General features: G+C 35.3%; 1 protein-coding gene across 10 annotated transcripts in view; it reads right to left on the bottom strand.

Moving 5' to 3' along the window:
• Nucleotides 1-18,415, bottom strand: part of PCDH7 (protocadherin 7) — a 415,361-nt gene that overhangs the window by 337,557 nt on the left and 59,389 nt on the right. The window contains exon 2 of one of the 10 annotated variants that reach the window (XM_032334052.1): nt 13,345-13,749. The exons of the other annotated variants lie outside the window; for them this stretch is intronic. Coding sequence (XP_032189943.1) covers nt 13,672-13,749 — 78 coding nt within the window. The 3' untranslated portion in view covers nt 13,345-13,671. Of the gene's footprint in view, nt 1-13,344; nt 13,750-18,415 lie in introns of those variants that run through there. 10 annotated transcript variants of the gene reach the window in all.

The following is an 18,415-nucleotide window of genomic DNA, read 5'->3' as shown; positions in this document are numbered from 1 at the left end:
TACATGAGTAAACACAGACATTAGCATTCCTGATATATATTACTAATGGTATCAATAAAGGTAATATTCTGAATTCACAAAGCAAGCATTGAGAAAGTCCTAAATTATATCTACTACTAAGATATTCTGACAATATATCAGAGGTTTTACCCTTTCATACTAATATTACCTAGAAAATTTTAAGTTGTCACACCATAGGTAACAGCAACATTAAAGGCGTGATGGCATTCCTTCTGAAACCTATGAAAAACAATAAAAATTTCAAACAGAAATACAATCTCTTGTAAAAAATTATATGATGAAGTATACTGAATATGATTTATACAGGATTTTACATAAATTTCATGACAAAGCATAAAGCAGGTATTTTGAAAATTGTGTATTATGAATGTGGATATTTATATATGGAATCGTGGGTAAAACACTTTGCAAACATATGGTATGTGCCACCTCTGCCTTATGTGGAATATTAAGATTGGCTCCAGTAACACAGAATAACTTTACAAGACACTTTTCTTGAAAGATTTAACAATATAAGTACCATACATTAATCATTATTCATAGACCAGGAGTTCTATATTCTTGAAACACTAGATAACCCCTGGCAGGTTATGCACCCTTTCAGCTCTAACAGAAGGAATCTGACCTTCCTTGATTGAAAGTCAAAGATCAAACAGAAAACATCCAGGCAAAAAGCATCTAGTCTAATAGAATATATTTTAATTGGAATTAAAGGTGAAAAAAGAGAGAGAAAAAAAGAGTAACTCCATAGCCTGTACCCTTCAATATTGATGATCCTTAAAATTTCACTGTCATGGAACTGCCAGAACTGTCTTACTACAGATGAAATCCTATGAAGTTTTTTTTTGTTTTTTGTTTTTTTCAAATGAAAAGAGCAAATCCCATAAACTATAGGACTGGGAAAATCATATCTGTCCTATCTGTGGCATAATTTTTTTTTTTAAACTGCAAAGAGCAAAAAGCAATCAGAAATAATTGAAAATGTTTTAATAATATGCTGCAAAATTTTAAAAAAAAACTGATATAAAAATAAAAATACTTCTGGCTAAGTTCTGAAATAAAAATCAGCTTTAGGGCTTGGGCAGTGAGTTCCGGCAATGGTAGTAGCAAAAATGGATTTGGTGAGTGATGATTTTTTTTAGTCTTCAGCCTCAAGATAGCCCCCAAAGCATGACTCTATTTGAGATCATTGTTTAACATCAAAGAAAGTCTCTTTCGACCATATTGGAGAAAAAGAATTTTATATTAAAATCATGCTTTGTGTCTATCCCAGAAACATCATAAAGACTTGTCATACTGTCACACATAAACAGTTCAAGTTGAACTGAACATCATGTTCCAAGAATGGTTTCGTGCATATTGATTTCAGAAACCATGCATTAAAATATATTTATTTTGGTATTAATTATAGTAATTCCTCTACTAAAGAAATAAATCTCTAGGGCGGAGCACTGTGCCGATGCCAAGAAATGACCGAAGACAACCCTTGTCTCTACAACTTCGTAGTCTACGTAAAGTGTGGCAACTAATGGCACAGCATTCCGAGTCTCCGAGAAATAGGTATCACTTAAAGGGCAACACAAATCCCTTTAGGGTTATTTGTCTCTTCCCTCTCCGGTGCTTCCTTCACACTGGTTTGAAAGTTATTCCCCTAACAAATAAGGGTCTCCGCTCGCCTGTCTTTAAAGACCTCCACTGTCTGAGTCCCATTTTTCCCAGCCTCAAGTTGTGTCTCCCTAACATGCATCCAATGCCTTATACATTTTGATCTGTTTTCCAGCTTCCTTGTATACCATCCTGCCTTGCCACCTAGTTGTTGACCACCAGAAGAGGTGCCTTCCTTTTGACACCATGTAGTTCTCACATCTGGGAAACACATATCTATCTTAGTAACAAAAAAGTTCCTGCAGTAGAGCAGATCCTGAGTAACACAGAGGAATGCGCACTTAACAGAGATCATGTAGCTTGTGATATACATATGTATCTGAGTATGTGCAAAGCATCTCATCTGGGCTGCCCAGTATTTGATACTTTGTAGGAATGCAATAGCCTCACTACCTAATCTAGTGCAGGAATTCAGTAAGTATGTATTGAATGACTAGTATTATACACTTTATTGAATGTCTTAGAATCACATAAAATTCCCATTTATTGCATCAAGTGAATTCAATCAAGCATCTGTTTATCTTCTATAAGCAAGGAACTTTGATAAAAACTGGAAGGAGATAAAAATATGAATCAGACTAGGACCTTCCAAATGAAGAGATTATAATGTACGAAAGAAATAATATGCATCTACACTTACATGCACAAAATATCCTACCATTAGAGATAGGAAGAGTCAGGTAGCATAACAATCACACAGATAGGGGTGCCTGGGTGGCTCAGTGGGTTGGGCCTCTGCCTTCAGCTCTGATGGTGATCCCAGGGTCCTGGGATCAAGCCCTGCATCAGTCTCTCTGCTCAGCGGGGAGCCTGCTTCCCTCTCTTTCTATGCCTGCCTCTCTGCCTACTTGTGATCTCTCTCTCTCTCTCTGCCAAATACATAAATAAAATATTTTTTAAAAAATCACACAGATAAAATGGCTTAAAATTAGCACTAACAACATGGCAACCAGGAAAAGAGGGAAGGTAGGATTCATTCATGTAAAATTAGAAGACGAGAATTGCTGGAGGAGGTAGTAGTATAGGTGAAAATAAACTGGTAGGAAAGGGTAGAGCAGGCAAAGTCACTTAAAACTTACCAGGCTTACTGAAACATAAGAGTTCATGAAAAGAAAGAATGGAAAGCAAAAATGGGAGAGGAGGATTAGAGTCAAAGGAATGATTCTAAATTAAGGAATCTGAAATTTATTTCTTAGAAATTAATAGGCACTAAGTGTTCCTGAGGATGGCCTAAGAAGCAGTAAGTTGGCCTATCCTTGCAAGACTTTGGGCAGCAATGTACGTAATAGTTCAGCTTTCAGTGTAACATCTCAATCCACTTTATGTAATTTCTACACAAACACTAATAACAATTCAACTCTACTTTCCATGCCTAACCATGATCTATTTTATTTCACAGTTTTGAACAGTTACCAACAACAAAAAAAGAGAGAAAGCTCTTTCTTTATCTCCCTCTTTCTCTCTCCTTTTTTTTAATCACATATTGTTATGATCAATATTGCTAGATGGCACAGAGAGTGGAATAACTTCTAATCACAGTCATTAGGGCATATCAATTTCAAATTCAACTAAACAATAAGTAATGGAAACTATTGCAGGACACCCAACCTACATGAAAAGTAGTCAATTTAAAGATTCAATGGTAACATATCTCTTAAGATGAGTTAAGAGAAAAAAATTGCAGCAAAATATTTGGGGAAAAGTGAAATAAAGCATTCCCAAACCTCACAGTTAAACAAACTGAATGGCAACCCAAACGACATGGCGGTAATGGAGAAGAGCACGTCACGGTGCAAAAGGTGCTTCTCCAGCCAGCCTTGACACCCTGGATTTGAATAGAATTCCAAATGCTCAAAGACAGCGGAAGTGAAGGTATGATTATGAGCTTACCTAAACACCCAGCTGAAGTCTACTAGAAAACAAATAAATACAGCTGTTACGTATTTCCCAATGTTTGTTTTAATGAAAATTTTATTTATTTGCTTATTTATTTGAGAGAGAGGGAGAGAGAACACAAGCGGGGGCAGAGGGAGAGGGATAAGCAGACTCTCTGCCGAGCAGGGAGTCCACCGTGGGACTTGGTGACCTGAACAGAAGGCAGACACTTAACCAACTGAGCGACCCAGGTGCTCCTTAATGAATAATTTCTAAATCAAAGAAAAAGCTCAAATATGAGTTGATAGTTGGTCCTTTTTTTTTTTATTATATTCTCATGTGTTATAACCAGATCTACATTTTCAAAATAAGTTTAAAAACTTACTTTTAAAGTTACATTAAACAGAAAGCTTATTCATCAAGGTTGTGAAGTCTCTACCGACAACTACTTCTAAAATCAAGTTTAGATTCCTGTAAAGGCTTAAGGAAATCAGGTTTAAAGTCAGATACATACATAATTTGGACCCTAGCCTAACTTATGGCTAGTATAAGACCTCTGGAAACCCTAGCTGTCTGTTTTTTCGTTTTGTTTTTGTTTTTAATTAATTAATTAATTTAAAGATTTTAAGATTTTATTTTTTTATTTGACAGAGAGAGACACAGCGAGAGAGGGAACACAAGCAAGGGAAGTTAGAGAGGGAGAAGCAGGTTTCCCGGTGAGCAGGGAGCCCAAGCGGAGCTCAATTCCAGGACCCTGGGATCAACACCTAAGCGAAGGGAGACGCTTAATGACCGAGCCACCCAGGCACCTCCAGTTGTCTGTTTTTAGTAGCAGATAACACTTAGAGACATCCACTATGTGTCAGGCACCATTCTGTATTGCATTAAAACTGCTTCGCTCAACTAGTGCTCAACTAGTGAAAACCTGTGTGATCTGTGTCACAGTTCTGAGCCTTCTTTAATAGTCCTGCTATTTATGCTGGCTCCCATCAAGCCAGGCCTTTGTAATAAATGGTGTATATTAACTCATTCTATAACATATAATTTACATAGTATATTAATTCATCCTCATTGCTTAATGATGCTATAAGACTGTTATTACCTTTATTTAAATACAGGAAAGATTAAGTTGCTCAAAGTCTCCAAGACTAGGATGTAATTGGTGTTCTTTTAATTTATGAATTATATATTCCTTTAAATTGTATTCATAGGATTCAATTCATTCAATGTATCCAATTCATTTAAATTGTTTTCATAGGAAATCCAAGAGAGGACAACACAGAGTAATTCCAATTCTTAGTAAATACAATTCAAACTGAAAGATCACTCAGATCAGATCATTACAAGGTAACACTCAAAGCAAAACTTAAATTGCAATTTTCTGATTGCCTGAAGATATGATACTATGAAACTAAAAAGAAAAGATGTTTAGTAACATCTTGGAAACACATTTGTGATCACCCTAGCACAATTGTTTACTGAATTATTTTGTATCACAAATGCAAATTTGTCCTTATTTTAGAAAGCAGAAGTTGCAAGTGATTATATATGATCAATTATAACTCCATAATTTGTATAAGCTTTCTATTCCATTTGTAGACAATTTCTACAAAGTGAAAAAGGAGCAATTTGAATTGATGTGTTAAACGAGGGAAGTCAGGAGAAAAAAATAAAATTTAACCAGCTTTCTCTCTATAGAGTTTTGCATAACAGAGACTTTAGACTTCCATGAATACTCAGTTCTGCGTACAATAAAATATCTGTAAGCGACATAATAACCAGCAATGTTCCAAATGGCATCCATACATTAACTCCTGATAGAGGCTACGGAACAATTTCTGAAAGGGGAAAAAGAAGAGGTCTGGACCTGCTGTAGTACATAAGCTCAAAGGAAACGAATAGCCTAATTACATAGCCATGAAAGAAGCCAACAGATTTCAGTGATTGGGAAAGAAAACTTGACAAAATCTAGGGAAATTAGTCAGATCCTTAAATTATTTTATTTCTTTGCATCTTCTGAATTGTCAGCAGTGTAGAATGAAGAGAAAATCACCTCCAGAAGATTGTTGGGCTTTACAGCCCAATATTCGTAACAAATATATTCATTCTTCATGCTGCTGTTAAAAGGCAGAACCAATCTGCTGGCAGATGACTGTCTTTGGCTTGACAGAAACTTCCATTTTATGTAATAAAGACAAACACACACAATCTGAATATGTTCTCTCTGGGGAGGGAAGAAAGGATGAGAGACCCCTTTCATGTCATGCACTTGATAAATTATTTCTAAGATGCATATTTTTTTGCTCAGGCCTGTCCAAAGGCAGAGTTCCATTGTGGCTTTCCAAAATGCAATCCTTTGTAAGCAATTTCAATGGCCCTTAATAGAATCCTATGAATCACATTATATATTCAAAAATATGATCACCCTAATACATATCTTTTATGTTTGCTCTCAAAATTGTGAGAGGTACTTCTGTTTTATCTAAGTGAAGCCTTTAGGCATTTATTTGTGGTCACTTGCTGTTTAAAATACAGTTCATTTAATGCTATTGCACATTCAGTTATTTGATATGCTTTTAATTCAGGGGAGTACTTCATACTGTAAAAATCCTTTTTAACAAATCTGTTCTGTGTTCAGAAAGAAAAAAAGGATATGCATGTTCTTTTATTTTAAAATGAAGAATTAGGGGTGCCTGGGTGGCTCAGTGGGTTAGAGCCTCTGCCTTCGGCTCAGGTCATGATCCCAGGGTCCTGGGATCGAGCCCTGCATCAGGCTCTTCACTCAGCAGGGAGCCTGGTTCCCTTCCTCTCTCTCTGCCTGCTTCTCTGCCTACTTGTGATCTCTGTCTGTCAAATAAATAAATAAAATCTTTTTTTAAATAAATAAATAAATAAATAAATAAAATGAAGAATTATTTTTTAAACATTTAATTTTTTTTTCTTAATAAACTCTACCCCCATCGTGGGGCTTGAGCTTATGACACCAAGGTCAAAATTTGCATGCTATACCAACTGAGCCAGCCAGGCATTCCTAAATGAAAAATTATTTTTAATTCTGGTCCATTGTAGCATAACCATCAACAGTCTTAAAGCTTTCTTCCTTTTTCTCATTGTCTCCACTAGACCCATTGGGAGTACAATGGCTTAGGTCACCACATGAAACATCATGCTAATTAAACTGCTAATTAATTGGTATAAGCAATATATTGCATGAAATAGATTGCTGTATTACACTGTTTTAACTTTTGTGCCATTTCAACTTGGTAACTGCTAATTTAGAATCTTTTAGTCATGTTCTTTAATCCGAATGCTAATCTCAGATGACAAGAGTACATGATTACTAGGGAGCTTTGGTACAAGATATGTGCTGTATTTCTTCCTAGTATTAAAATTGGTTTATTGAAAGATAAAAAGATCCTGCATTTACAGATTCTTGATATTCTTATAAATATATAACCTCTTTTAAAGTAGGACTAGCTGGAGCTCATCTTCATAAACATTTTCACAAATGTCTCTATCCAAATTGAAAGGCATTTATGTGACTAGCCATCATAGAATTTTTATTAAAAAGTCTCATTGGAAAAATTGTTTCCTTAACGTTATCGGTATCTTTCTTAACACAGAGTTTTTTCAATTATATCACTTTAACAATCAAGCTTCAACATGGGGTTGAAAACAGGGCACAGTTTTATGTAATAAAAACTCAGGGACTTTAAAAAGTCAACCAGCATAAAGTTAGAATGCACTATATCCACTTGAAATGTATTATCAGGAGGCAACCAGTTTCTGATCTTTCTAGAATGCATATACCAAGTGTCTGCTTCTTTCATGAGCCTGACACACAGAAGAGGAAAAAAAAAATCCTTGCAGACCCGCCTTTTAACAGCTAGATATAGAAAGAAGAAGAAAGATGAGAGACCTGGGTTCCCTTTACCTGCTATTGAGACAGAACAGAATTTTCACTGACAGAATTGGGTAGTTGGGCGGTAGCAATTAGAAAACAAGCTGAGCTCAAAACTCCAGTCTCTTAAAACAGGGCATGTTCGCTTTCTCCCTAACGTCTAAGGATATAGTCTAGGAAGGTATTCATTTATAACTACATTAATCTTAACTTTTCCTTAGTAATTCACAAAAAGAAGCATAAGGTAGATTATTATGGCTGTAATAGCATCCATAAGTACATAGAGTAGTCCACTATTTCATGAAAAAAAAACTAAAACTTACTGAAATGGATTGCCTAATAAAAATCTGTAGTTGACTTTCTTTTCAGATGTTTGGTTGCTAAACTGTGAAATGGAACTATAACTTCCTCATGTTTTCACAAGCAATGCTGTATGTTCCCAAGAACACAGAGCGTTTCTGAGCTCTAGATTTTCCTGTCAGACTTAGTAATCTATTTTATCCAGCACATAGTTTCAAATAGGCAAAACAGCATTTTTAATGATGACTTGTTTAACCTCTCCAGCACGCTTAGCCAATTACAATGTTTAAAATGAAAGCCACTGAACTCCCAGACCTTAAATATTATCCAGTTCAATCCCGCCAGTGTTTATTTTGTTTATATTTCACACATTCAAATCTCATCTTTAGTATTTATTAACAAAGCACATGTTCTGCTTAATAAAGGACTTCAAAGCTAAAGCGTGGAACCTCTTGGGTGGCTCAGTCAGTTCAGCGTCTGCCTTCAACTCAGGTCATGATCCAGAGTCCTGGCATTGAGCCTGAGCATAGGGCTCCTAGGTCAGCAGGAAGCCTACTCCTCCCTTTCCCTCTGCTTACAGCTCCCCTTGAAAAAGTACTTCCAAATAGAAGAGCTTTGATGGAATTTTTCTTTCTCTATCTCTGTCAAATAAATAAATAATATCTTTATTTAAAAAAAAAAAAAAAAAAAAGAGGGAGCCTGGGTGCCTCAGTGGGTTAAAACCTCTGCCTTCGGCTCAGGTCATGATCCCAGGGTCCTGGGATGGAGCCCTGCATTGGGCTTTCTGCTCAGCGGGGAGCCTGCTTCCCTTCCACTCTCTCTGCCTGCCTCTCTGCCTATTTGTGATCTCTGTCTGTCAAATAAATAAATAAAATCTTAAAAAAAAAAAAGAAAAGAAAAGAAAAGAAAAGAAAAGAAAAGAAAAAAAGCCCTCATCATAGATAATAGATACTAATTAAATATTTGCAAAGAATAACAGCTACTTATTTACGGATTGGTTATCATAATCCGCATCATCGTTAGTTCTTAAAATAATCTGGCAAATAATTAATCATTCTTGGGTTTCACAATTTTTAAGCTACTGGGGAAAATTATACTCCCTTATGATTATAGATAAAGTGATCCTTCAAAAATTGTTCTTTGACCTTTTAGGAACTTTCATCATGGATTGTGACAGGTTTGATTTCAGTTTTCACAGCTTCCTTTCACTTGTCTGTACTTGAAAAAATTGCAGCTCACAGCGCTCTAAGATTTGGATTGTAGCAGATCAGGAACTGACGAATCCCCTTGGAGAACCTGTACCCACACAATTTTGCTGAGTTTCACGCCATAGTATATGAAGTATATCAAGTGCTTGGAGTTACCTTTTCTGTGAGGTGCCTTTTATTTCACTAGTGACAGTGATACTGAGTTTACTTTAGCCCAGGAACTTCCCAGTCAGCAGCAACTACACCCTATTCATATGTTAACTATAAAAAAAGATAACAAAATTAACAAATCGAGTCCTTGTCAGGTCATACTCACATTACCTGGCTAAATCTCATTTAATAATCACAATCAATGTATGACACAGATGTGGTGATTAGCTTTATATTACATGTGAAAAAATGGAGGCAGAGTCAAGTTATCTGTTCAAAGGACACTCAGTTTGTCAACTGTCTGAACCGCGTCTCAAACCCAGGCAACCTGGATTGCCGACATTGCCCTCTTAGCTACTATCATAGTCCTTCGTTTAGCACATGGCTTTGTAGTAATTAGCCTGTGTGTCTGGAATTCCCATTAGACCGTGAGCTCTCCTTGTTCAAAGAATACGGTTGTTATTTGCCTCAATCCATAACAGCCTTCATTTTCGAATAATGTTTGATGCAAATAGTACGTGGTCACATATTTTAAGCCTACAAAACAAGTAGGTCAGAAAAGAATTTCTTCTTCCCTGTCACCAATATTTAAAGCAGACTTTCTATCACAGATTCCATCTTTATCCAATATTTCTGTGTGCTAAGAACTTCGGAATGCCTTTCACATCTAAGTCATGCATGTTGAATCTGCCACACTCACGTTAACAAATGTGTGATCTGAAAGAACCAAAAAAAAAAAAAAAAAAAATTCCACTTCTGTACCCTGAGATAATTCCAGAACCTGACTTGCACCCCAATCTTTTGCAGTGCTTGGCCTGAGAGCTCCTTGACCCACTTGCTGAGTGGAGCCTCTCTGCAGTCCAGTGGCAGGACTCAGAGCCCAGCTCTACCTCCTGCCGGCTTTGTATCTTTGCAAATTTACCCAAACTTTCTGTGCCTAATTTTCCTCATTTGTAAAACAGATGATATGACAATAATGGAATCTGCTTCATGAGGCTGATATAAGTATTTAATAGAGCAATGAATATATCGTCTGCATAGAGCTGACTCTTGGTAACATAAATTGGATGAAACAGGTGAAGGGGACTAATAGTACATTTATCTTGGTGAGCACCTAGTTATACATGGAATTGTTGAAGTGTGGTATTGCACACCCGAAACCAATAAAACGATGTTTTTGTTTTGTTTTGTTTACAACAGTGTTTTTTAACTACACTGGAATTAAAGTTTAAAACATTAAACATTTTTTAAATAATAAATAGTTATCAAAGAAATACTAAAATCAGTTCAAATAATTTGTATTTATCAAAACCAGGAAGTGGAATAATAGCATACAAAAAAAATAATAACCAGAACTAAAATGAAAAGCATAGTCTTTTATTCCTCAATAATATTTTTGAAAGTTTTTTCATATTTTAGTGAAATTTTTACTTATAGCGGGTCATGGGAGAGGCTTGGTAGGTGGTCTCCCATCTAAATCTCTAATCTTGTATAAGGAAGAATAAACTGACAAAATTAAATTTTATTACCTAAATCGGTTCCATACATGACCAGAAGTTTCGCCAAAATGAAACAAACGTTCAGTGTGACCAGTTCTCTAACTAAGGATACCTGACGTTTATCCATGCCACCTTTGTGATTTGGAAAGCGACACCATTGCCAGTTAGCAGGCACCCTCCTCCCCAAATTGACATCCTGTATATGCTTTCACTTTGCTTCATACTGTGTCTCTGACCTTTCCCAGTTGGAGTAGTGGCTGGAAGCTAAAATAAAAGTGCTGTTCTTCTGAGTGAGGCATTTCATGACTAAACATTAATCCTGAAATTATAACCGTTACAAGACTCCTCTGCCTGTTGCTTCTCCTAAGCAGAGGACTATGGGATGAAAGGCCCACAGCAGTAAACATCAGGGGCTAGTGTTTCCTTCTCCTCTGAACCCAACCAGGCTGATCCAAGCCCAGAATGCCTTTGAAGTCAAAGAGACCTTCATGTGCTGATCAATCCTCAGGGGGTAAAGAGCAAGAAAAACTGGTTCTGGCACTTTAATATGCTGGCAGGGAATGTGTTCAACTCAGTGCAGAACAAAAAGGTTTTTCTCTGCTACAGATTGAGTGATTTTGTACTTGGGGGGCCTCTTGGTTCAATTAACTTAGAGATACCTATTGATCCCAGGACATGATTATTTATACTTCAGTACATACTGCCACTGAGTCAAACTAAGGATGCACAGTAATAACTATGAATTAGTATTTTCCCTTACTCTTAAGACGTACATTCAGCTTTAGGTCAATTTAAGTGGAAAAGCATGGAATTCCCTTAATACTAATGATCACTATTGAGTATTAATATGATCAGTATGAAATGTCACATTGCAATGTTTCAAAACTTTAGAAGTTTAGAATTAAAATGATCTAAAAATTGACAGCACCATCCAAACTCATCCTTTATAGGTAAGAAATCTGAACACCCAAAAACTCAAAAAAAAAAAAAAATTATTCATCGGGTCTGGCTTTTTAGCAGAGCAAAATTTGACCTCAAAACTCCTGAGTCAGTTCAGGGTACTTTTCTCTTCACACCTTCAAAATTATCTCCCTCAAACCTTATCTCTGCCCAACCTTTTCTCTTTATCTAAAGTGGCTAAGCTCTTCACTCTCAAATTGTGAAGATGTGGTGACTGTATTCCAAAAATCAGGAACATGAGCATATTTTACATCCTGTTGTTTTAAAGGATTATGAAAATAGGAAATATAGTCATCTTATAAAGCAGGTTTTTTTTTTTATTACTTTGGTCACAGAAAAATATTCAATACAATAGAATTATACAGTTTATAGATTTATAATTTTTATAATAGCATAAATGAAGACAAAAATCCCTGTAATAGTATATAGTTAGGGTACCGACTTCAGTTGATTGTCACATAGAAAGAAGAGGTAAAAAGTTTTACTATAATCAGTAAGATAAAGAGAAATGAATACAAATACCAGAGAACAATAGTTTCAAAATTATTATGGCACATGGTGATTACAAAAGATATGTCAATCTGTTTTAAGTATTTACCATCTTATCTATGTTAATATATGATTACTTATTATTAATTTAGCTTGAAGAAAAGTGGGAAAAAAACTGTAACTTATAGATTGGATTAAAAAGTTTTAGTTAAAAATCAAATATTTCCCAAATATCTTCTATAAGAACATCCACGATTCATATCCTCTGTCACTGAGTGAAGTGCCTGAAAGAGTATAATAGGATTTTCCAACTGTCTTCAAACGATTTCACAGGAGCCCACTCTCATTTTCAGACATTGGTACGACTTAATTTAAATGACTCAATGGCAATAAATATTACACTTAATTGGAGAGCCTTTGCAGTAGTTATTCTATATCAGAATGACTTTGTATGTGAATAATAATCTTTAATAGTGATAACACATATGAAATGGCTTAAGACAGTTTACTCTACCCCTTTACATTCTAGGCAATGAACCAAAGTGCAAATGTCAACCATTAAATTTTACCTCCTTCCACTTAGACACACACACACACACACACACACACACACACACACACAAATGCATCCACATACACTCATACAGAAATTAGACTTTATACAGTATCTTCAGGTGAGCAAGTAACTATAAAGTAAAGAGGTACTTCCTGCATGCAATTCATCCTTTAGTAAAATAAAAAAAGCCCTCGTCTGCATACGTGAATGCATAGGACCACAAATTTTAAAGGCCAGTTTCCTATTGATAAAATGGCCATACATTCCTTGAACATTTATGTGGTTTACCCTAAATTCAATCAGAAATTGTGTAAAAGTTCTGTGAGATATACTGCGATCTATCCTCTGCTTTTACACTGTAATAAATTATATTACGACAAGTATCAGAATGACCTAAATTTTATTTTCTTTCCTGTCCACTAGTTTCTCATTTTCCCTGACCGGCAGTAGTATTTCTTCTTAACACTTTGTTAAAAAGCATTGAACATTCTAATTTTCCCAGAATTCAGTCCTGAGGTATACATTTCCATTTTCTTTGTTGATCTAGCACAGGCTCAGGTGATTTCTACATAATGCATCCAATTAGTTCAAGCAAGACAAATGAAATCACATCTATACTAATCTCCACATTATTAACTATAAACAGTAACAGGATATGTCTCCACTCTTTGCTTGAGTCCATTCAAGTGCAAACCGAAGGGAAAGGATTTCCTGTTCTTCTTTTCACACTCCTGAGTATGACGATATTTGATTCTGTTTCTCCACAGTAATTAATAAGATTGCAAAACCTCTCTCACATCCCTTCTTTATTCCATATTGAGAGCTTGCTTTCTTTTCTTTTCTTTTTTTTTTTTCAGTTTGTTTGCCAAGGTTAGTTTTATTCCTTTTTGCAGAGATTTTATTTTAAGTCCATTTTAGTTTTCTCCAAAATCAGAGCTTCATTTTAATCAGATAGTGGTCCTGCCTTTTGGGAATCGATTTCTTTTTACACAAGATAATCCAAGTCTATTAGGATCCAACACACTGAGTTGGAACATTACATGTGTTTCACTTACGAGCACATACATTCATTTTACACGATTCCTCAATGTGGCCAGGGGGGTTCGTGGTCTGCACTGTATCCACCTATAAAAAATACAAAAATATATGTCTGCTTTACAGGGATGTGAGTAGGGTCTTGCTAGCTTAGTTCCAAAGCTTGGGTGCACATCTTGGCTGATAGTATTCTTTCCTTCCTTAAGATGTATTTGCAATGGCCATAACCTCTTTCAGAAGTCAAAGAGACATAACCGTTAGCTACAATTAACAACCCTGGGGCATCTAAATCAATACTGCTGGCTAATCTCATGGATGCCGTCTCTGACAAGAGATATTTGCATGGTAAAAGAAACATTGAATTAATTGTGTTTCAGGCTTCAAGTTTCTCAAGTCTATGAAAATGTCACCAGAATAGCGATGGCAGGCTAGTGGGGGTTGCTGGCTTTGTTTATATTACAAATACAAAGAAGAATGAAATGGTAATTTTGTTGTTACAGCTTTTGCAACTTATAAATACCCAAGATCTCAGGAACGTGAGCTTGATCCGTGTGTTCACACCCTTCAAAGTAGCTCTCTTGTCTCCAAACACAATCTTTAGATAGCTCGGAGTCTCTTTACAGAAATCTGAGCAATTTACATGCTATCAATAAATGGTCTGCTGATCTCAGGTCAAGGATGGATTACTCTACCCTTCAAAGTCCTGACCCTAAAAGGACAATATTTTCCAACTTTGTATCTAGTTGCACAAATAAAAGTGATGGTAATTTTCCTTCAAAATATTTTGGTGCTAATGTCAGTTTTAAGTAGTGTTAAATATTTCTCTGAATTTGAGACTGACCAGTAGGCTGATTTCTGCTCTCGGTGCCAGAAGGTACAGACTATTGTCTTCTAGTTTTATGGTACAGTTGATGTTAGTAAAACCTCTACCAAGTTTGAAGATTGCCAAAAAGACAAAATAAATCACTTCCACAGAATAAAAATTCTATGGAATATTCTATGGTACCATCCACTACCAAATTATTTATCCTTAACAATCCTTAACAATTAGAATCAGTAAAGAGACATATTCCACCTAATTTCCGATGCAACAAAAGCATCAGGACACGAGAATCATTAGAAAAGAAATAAGTGATTTATTTCATGAAATAATTGACCAATTCATTTTTCAAAATAAATGGTGTAAAAGAAGCCAAAACAAGTAATATCTAATTTTGAAATTAATTGTTCATATCCAAGAGTGGAAAATGTTTAAACTTGCCCTAATCACAGATTATCAATATTAGCTGTATAAATTTAAGCAGCTTTAAGATGTTGTATTTTTTTAATTAATTTTTATCTTTTCCTAGAAATGAAAAGAATATGTTTTTGTTTTGTTTTTTGTTTTTTGTTTTTTCTTTCTGTAGCAGCTCTATAAAAGCTAACGTAGCCTGGGATGCTCTGGCCAATTACACAAGCAACACACGTTTACCAAGGCATCACTGATAAGTGAATCTTCTTAATTTAAATCATAAGTTTAAGATGAATTATCTTATTTTACACAGGCTATATGACTGCCCATCTCATTTCAAAAATGCTTATTAATAAGTGAAAGCTAAATACTTGAAAGTTTCAATTTTTGTTTTTTATCCTCAAACCAAGCATAATGATGTAGCCATAATGCATGCCAAGACTACATTAGACCTTCCTGTTATGTACTCTTACTATATGTGATGTGTTGCGATAGCATTTATCAAATATTTAACTACTTCCATGAAGTCCCTCCATTAATTCTCACACCCTATTCAAGGCTGCAGTGTGTTCCCTGAAGGCAATGTCACCTCTGTTCTGTTTATTGTTGCATTTCTTGGTGTTGGCACATAGTCAGTCCTCAGTGAAAATTGGTTTAATGAATGAATGCATGTTTTTGGATAGCTAATTAAAGAAGTCATATTATTTGTCACATCACAGTATTACTATTACCTAATTTTAATATTTGGAAATATTTTTCCAAAATATTAATTGTGGTTATCGCTAACTTTCTGTTTTTTTGTCATATGATTAGGGAATAGATCTTTCTTGAATTGCAGCAAATCCTCTTTATTTTACTAGCATATTATTTTCCCCATTTTTCCCTTCTATAATTCTGTCTTAAATTGTCTAGCCACCTAAAGTTTCTCAAATTTCACTACCTTCTCTTTTTAATCATTCCCATATAACAGTCATTCTTTTCTTTTCACTAAGGAAATGTACTATGTAAACTTGTCTACAAGGTTTTTAATAAATGAATACATAAGTAAAGCAATAAAAACAAACATTAGGAAATCAGAGGTGTCAAAATGTTTCATTTTCTATTTTCAAGACCTGACATACTTTTAAGTTAAAAACACACCCAAGAAATAGAATGCATTGAAGTAATAAAGTCACCATACAACCATGCAGCCTAATGAAATCCTCATATTAATATGTCATTGAAGAATAACATTTCATAAAATTCATTTCATAAATTAACTATGCAGGAGCCAGTTTTGTGTTTTTGTGGTTTTAAGCTTTGATGCACTGAACGAACGCATCTGGGCACTAATATTCACCTGTCACTAAAGCAAGAAAAATGGACTCATTCCTTACCATTAAAGATTTATGTTTAAAAGCAAAAGTGCATACTTCAGATTACTTATTGAGTTCATGGAGAACTACTTAAGAATCACCATTCTGAAAACTGTCATTGGTGACGGTCAGGGTAGAAATGGATGTTACCAAGATATATTTGTTTTTATTTGAACCAGCTAACTAAAATGGCACTGGAAGCAATTTTCAGATCACTGCCACTGAGGAGAAAGGCTCTACCAAATCCGGCCAAACCAATCTTTCAGTCAGGTCCAATTCAGACAAAGTTGTAGAGACACAGCCTTTGTCTCTGCCTCTCAACTTTTCTCCTCGATTTTTTCTATCACCCAGGCAACAGTATGTCTGTCTGTCACACACACACACACACACACACACACACAGGTATGGGTGAGCACTTGTGGGGAGAGTAAGATGGAATCAAGTCATTCTGGAACACCTTCTACAAGGCCATTTCTATATCTCACTCAGCTTCTAATTCCTGGGAGTTTAACTAATGAGCTTTATCGGTGAAAAGTTAACTTATCAAAGTTATGTTCTTTTTCCCAGACTTCCCAATAATGGGTGACTAGTGCTAGAAGCAACGTGTTTTTTGCAGAGAATAGAAATAAGATTCAGATTTTGGTGCAAGAATATTCTGAACACTCACACAAAAGAAGAGATATGCTCTTAATTCTAAAAAAGAAAAAAAAAAACCAAACACCTCAAAATAATAAATAAGGAAATATATATTTTGAAAGGAATATGTGTCAATTTTTCTGCTTATTTTTATTAGATATACTTCAAAACTAAATCATGCACCTATGTAATTAATGTAGATCAAATACAAGTATCTGTTGAATGTGTTTGTATATAGCTGGCAATATGTAAAAAGTGCTATGAATATTCATGATTTTCTCCTTGACTGATTCTCAAATCTGGAGAAAAGAAAGAGCTATCACATAAAGAGCAGAGTCTATTCCATGGCAGGGATAACCATACTGATGGCAGTTTCTGTAATCCAGGAACAGGAAGTAGATATTCCCAGTTTCAAGCATCAACAGGATAATAAAGTAGCTGAACCAAGGCACAGCCACCTATCAGCACTGACAGTTTATCTGCTACTTTTTTAAATATTAGAAAATCATTTGATATGGGAAATGGGACATAATCTAAGCATAGGTTTGGGTGAGTGGAGCTCTATGAGGAGGACAGTTGTGGACAGTATTTTTGTCTTTTACTTCCTTTTGATTTTTGTAAGTGATGTACTCCAAACCATAATTTACACTAATTATTAGTTACTGCAACACCTGTATAGATGTTTATTACAAGATTGTACTTAACTAATTTTATTTCACAAAGTCCTTATAAAGTAGAAATTGCAATTTTGTTTATTTTACATATGAGCAAATTGAAACTCAGAGAGTTTAATCTTCTTACAAAAACCACACAGATAAGAATCAAGGCCCTAAACCAAGACTTTTGGCTCATAATAAAATATTTTTTTCCCTACATTGTATTTTCTTTAATTACTTTTTTTTATCTGACTTTGAATCTTTTAAAAGTAAACAGCTAAGTTACAACTGCAAATGCCTCCATTTTCGCCATCAGGGATAAAAACCAAACTTATGGAAACTTCCTAAACTAAGTATATGTCATACTCAGGATTTCATCATAATTGTTTCAATTTATGAACACAACTTCAAATACACAAAAGTTGTCTAAATTGCCAAAGAAAAAAAGACTAGACAAATTCTATCCAACCAAAGAAAGGAAAGCCTATCCCCATCCACCCATGAGAATACACACACACACACACACACACACACACACACACAAAGGCCATTCATTAGCACAGTCTGGATTACATGCTTAAGAAAAGAAGACTTTCAGATTGTGAGTCAACCACTGAACCGGCCATGGAAGGAAGGGGACTAAATAATTTCATACCGATTCTTCATCATAAGTACTTTGCCCTGACTTCAAGAAAATGAATGATTTGGGCCCTAACGAAAGAATGCCTTAGGTTGGACAGCCAAGCAATCAATATTTATTGATCGACTGACTGTTACAATCATGGAATCTCAGAGTTAAGCAGAATGCCAGAGGTTAGAGAGCCCAATCAGGTAAGAGACATTACAGAAGGTATGGCAGGAAATACAAAGCAACATCA

Source organism: Mustela erminea, chromosome 2 (genome assembly GCF_009829155.1).
Source record: "Mustela erminea isolate mMusErm1 chromosome 2, mMusErm1.Pri, whole genome shotgun sequence".
Lineage (NCBI taxonomy): Eukaryota > Metazoa > Chordata > Mammalia > Carnivora > Mustelidae > Mustela > Mustela erminea.
Note: the sequence above shows the minus strand (reverse complement) of the source record. Positions and strands in the feature narration are given on the sequence as shown.